The sequence below is a fragment of the Myotis davidii genome, unplaced genomic scaffold (assembly GCF_000327345.1).
Source record: "Myotis davidii unplaced genomic scaffold, ASM32734v1 scaffold1510, whole genome shotgun sequence".
Lineage (NCBI taxonomy): Eukaryota > Metazoa > Chordata > Mammalia > Chiroptera > Vespertilionidae > Myotis > Myotis davidii.
This window is the reverse complement of record NW_006281920.1, coordinates 27,274-29,712: the sequence shown is the minus strand read 5'-3', so window position 1 is coordinate 29,712 and position 2,439 is coordinate 27,274. Positions and strand designations below refer to the sequence as shown.

The following is a 2,439-nucleotide window of genomic DNA, read 5'->3' as shown; positions in this document are numbered from 1 at the left end:
TATTGTTATTGATTTTTTTTCATTAGCTCCCTAACCACAAACTGTGGATACCTTGCAGAAGAAATAGAAGTTATTTTCATTTTTAGACAGGAATACATCCATAAAAGTAGTTCACATATGTAGCTTAAGTCATATCATAATTCACTTTGGTATTTGAAACTGAAATTTATTTGATTCAATTACATAAATACCTACCCAGCAATTATATAGTTTTAAAAAAACAAGTTAAGTTAGATATGAACTTAAAAGATGGTCCACTTTTTGCATTTTATTTTAAAGCAATTGAATTTCCCTCAGATTTCTCTTTTTTCATAGGTGAGCCTTCTGGTAAGTGCCCTAAGGGTGCCCTGTGCTAAGAAAGCATCTGTGGCCCAGCTTCAGGTTTGAGTACAGCCTTCGGAGGCCTGAGCATCACTGTGCTGCTACTGCACAGAAGTAGGTGCCTGAGTGACTGGGCTGGGAGGCTGTGATGTACAGGGAGCTCTGCTGCTTTTTTTCATCCAATGTGGCAGTTATTTTGTCATGACTCTCTTCTCCAGTTTTTCTTAATATCATCAAGAAGATGGGACCTTCACCTTGCTTCTGCCAGTACCAGTGCAGGGAATACGAAGGCTGAGAGGATTTACACTCGATGGTAACCTCTTCCCCCTCTTGAATGATCAAGGACTGAGGACTCTGCTGCACTTCTTGGCTTCTCACACCTGATCAGAAAAACAATTTAAGGACACAGGAAACCCACATGAGATGCTCGGTCTCAAAAAAGGAAGGGCAATCTTCTTTCCTCCTTCCTTACTCAAAACATAAACATCCCCACATAATTATAGAATATGTATGGTTTTCATAACAGCCCTCCCCAGGTCAGAAAGACAACCCAATTTCTGCCCTCTGGCTGCTGTCACCATTTAAGCCTTTCCTAGGCTGACCCGGTACTCACAAGCCAATCGCCACAACAGAGCACCTAAAAGCACTTTCGGGAGAGTATCCATCCCTTGGCTCCCCAGCAAATCCAACAGACCCTGTCAGATTCTGAATGGGCTTCTTCAGCAAGAATGACTTTGAGCTCAGAGCGAGGTCTGTTGCAGTTGTGTCTAGAATACTGAAACTTAGGGAGACAGCCAATCAGAGACATCACAGCACTTTCACCCTTTACAGAGAACCATGTGCATCTAGAATACAGTGCCCTCCTCTGGCAAGGCTGAGAATTAAAATTTGGGCGTTCTTGAATAAGTTTCCATCCAATATATGTCTTTTTATTTATTTAGAATACAGTGCCCTCCTCTGGCAAGGCTGAGAAATAATTAAAATTTGGGCGTTCTTGAGTAAGTTTCCATCCAATATATGTCTTTTTTTTTTTAATTTAAGGAAAGGCCTATCAATATACTGTATTAGAGTACAGAATTACTCTAGGATTCAGAGAAAAAGATAAATCAAGGGGAAAATAGTTAACATTTTATTATACCATTTGCTTCTTCAGATCACTTTAGTGCATATCAGTGCCTTCAAGATAATGTACAAGCATCTTATAATGGTTCAAAATTATTTTTACAAAGTGATGTCTGCATATTGTTCTAGTTTTGTTTTCTGTTGCCCATTTTGAGTTGTATGCTCCAGCCATTTTGAATTAGCTTTAATGTCATTTTCTTACACTAAATCTTGACTATACCTTTGTGCATTCTGTTTCTGTTTTCCTATAATATTTTCCCCTTACTCTATTTTTCACTAATTCTACTGTGAGTCTAACTTAGATATCACCTTTTTTAGGTAGCCTTTCCTTTTATTCTGTTTCCAATTTAGATGTCTCTATTAGATGGTCATGGTTCACTTTTCTCCTGTGATAGCTTTGATTACAATATTTTGTTATATATTCCCACAGTATTACATGTTTCCTGAATGCAGGCACAATGTCCACTTGCTTATAGTTGCATCTCCTATATTTGAGCCCAAATCACATATTAGGTGTCAAATAAAAAAATTATTAGAAGAATCTCAAGAGAAAACACATTTGTAACTTCACAAAAAATTATTATTATAGCTCATTTGTAAAATAGATATGGCTACGTTGCATTGTTGGTTTAATTATTATTATAGCTCATTTGTAAAATAGATATCATGGTTACGTTGCATTGTTGGTTTGAGAAATATCTATAAAGTGCTGTGATGTCTCTGATTGGCTGTCTTAGACAAAGCCACAGTGGCTGCAAGGGCTGAGGGCTGGCCACAACAGCTGTGAGGGCTGGTCCAGTGCTGAAGTCCCTTTTGCAGAGGCTGCGGTGCTGTGATGTCTCTGATTGGCTGTCTCCCTAAAAGGGTAATATGCTAATTAGGTCAGGAGACCTTCCATATGTCGTTCCAGACAAAGCCACGGCAGCTGTGAGGGCTGGTCCAGCACTGAAGTCCCTTTTGCAGAGGCTGCAGGAGGAGGCACCCAGGGAGGAGACA

At 39.3% G+C, this 2,439-nt stretch overlaps 1 gene segment (V, D, J or C); it reads right to left on the bottom strand.

The window, feature by feature from the left end:
* Window positions 1-295: 295 nt before the first annotated feature.
* LOC107182432 lies at window positions 296-1,066 on the bottom strand. The segment is given in 2 exon segments: window positions 296-701; window positions 935-1,066. Coding segments are annotated over 2 exon segments (342 nt in total).
* Window positions 1,067-2,439: the final 1,373 nt, after the last annotated feature.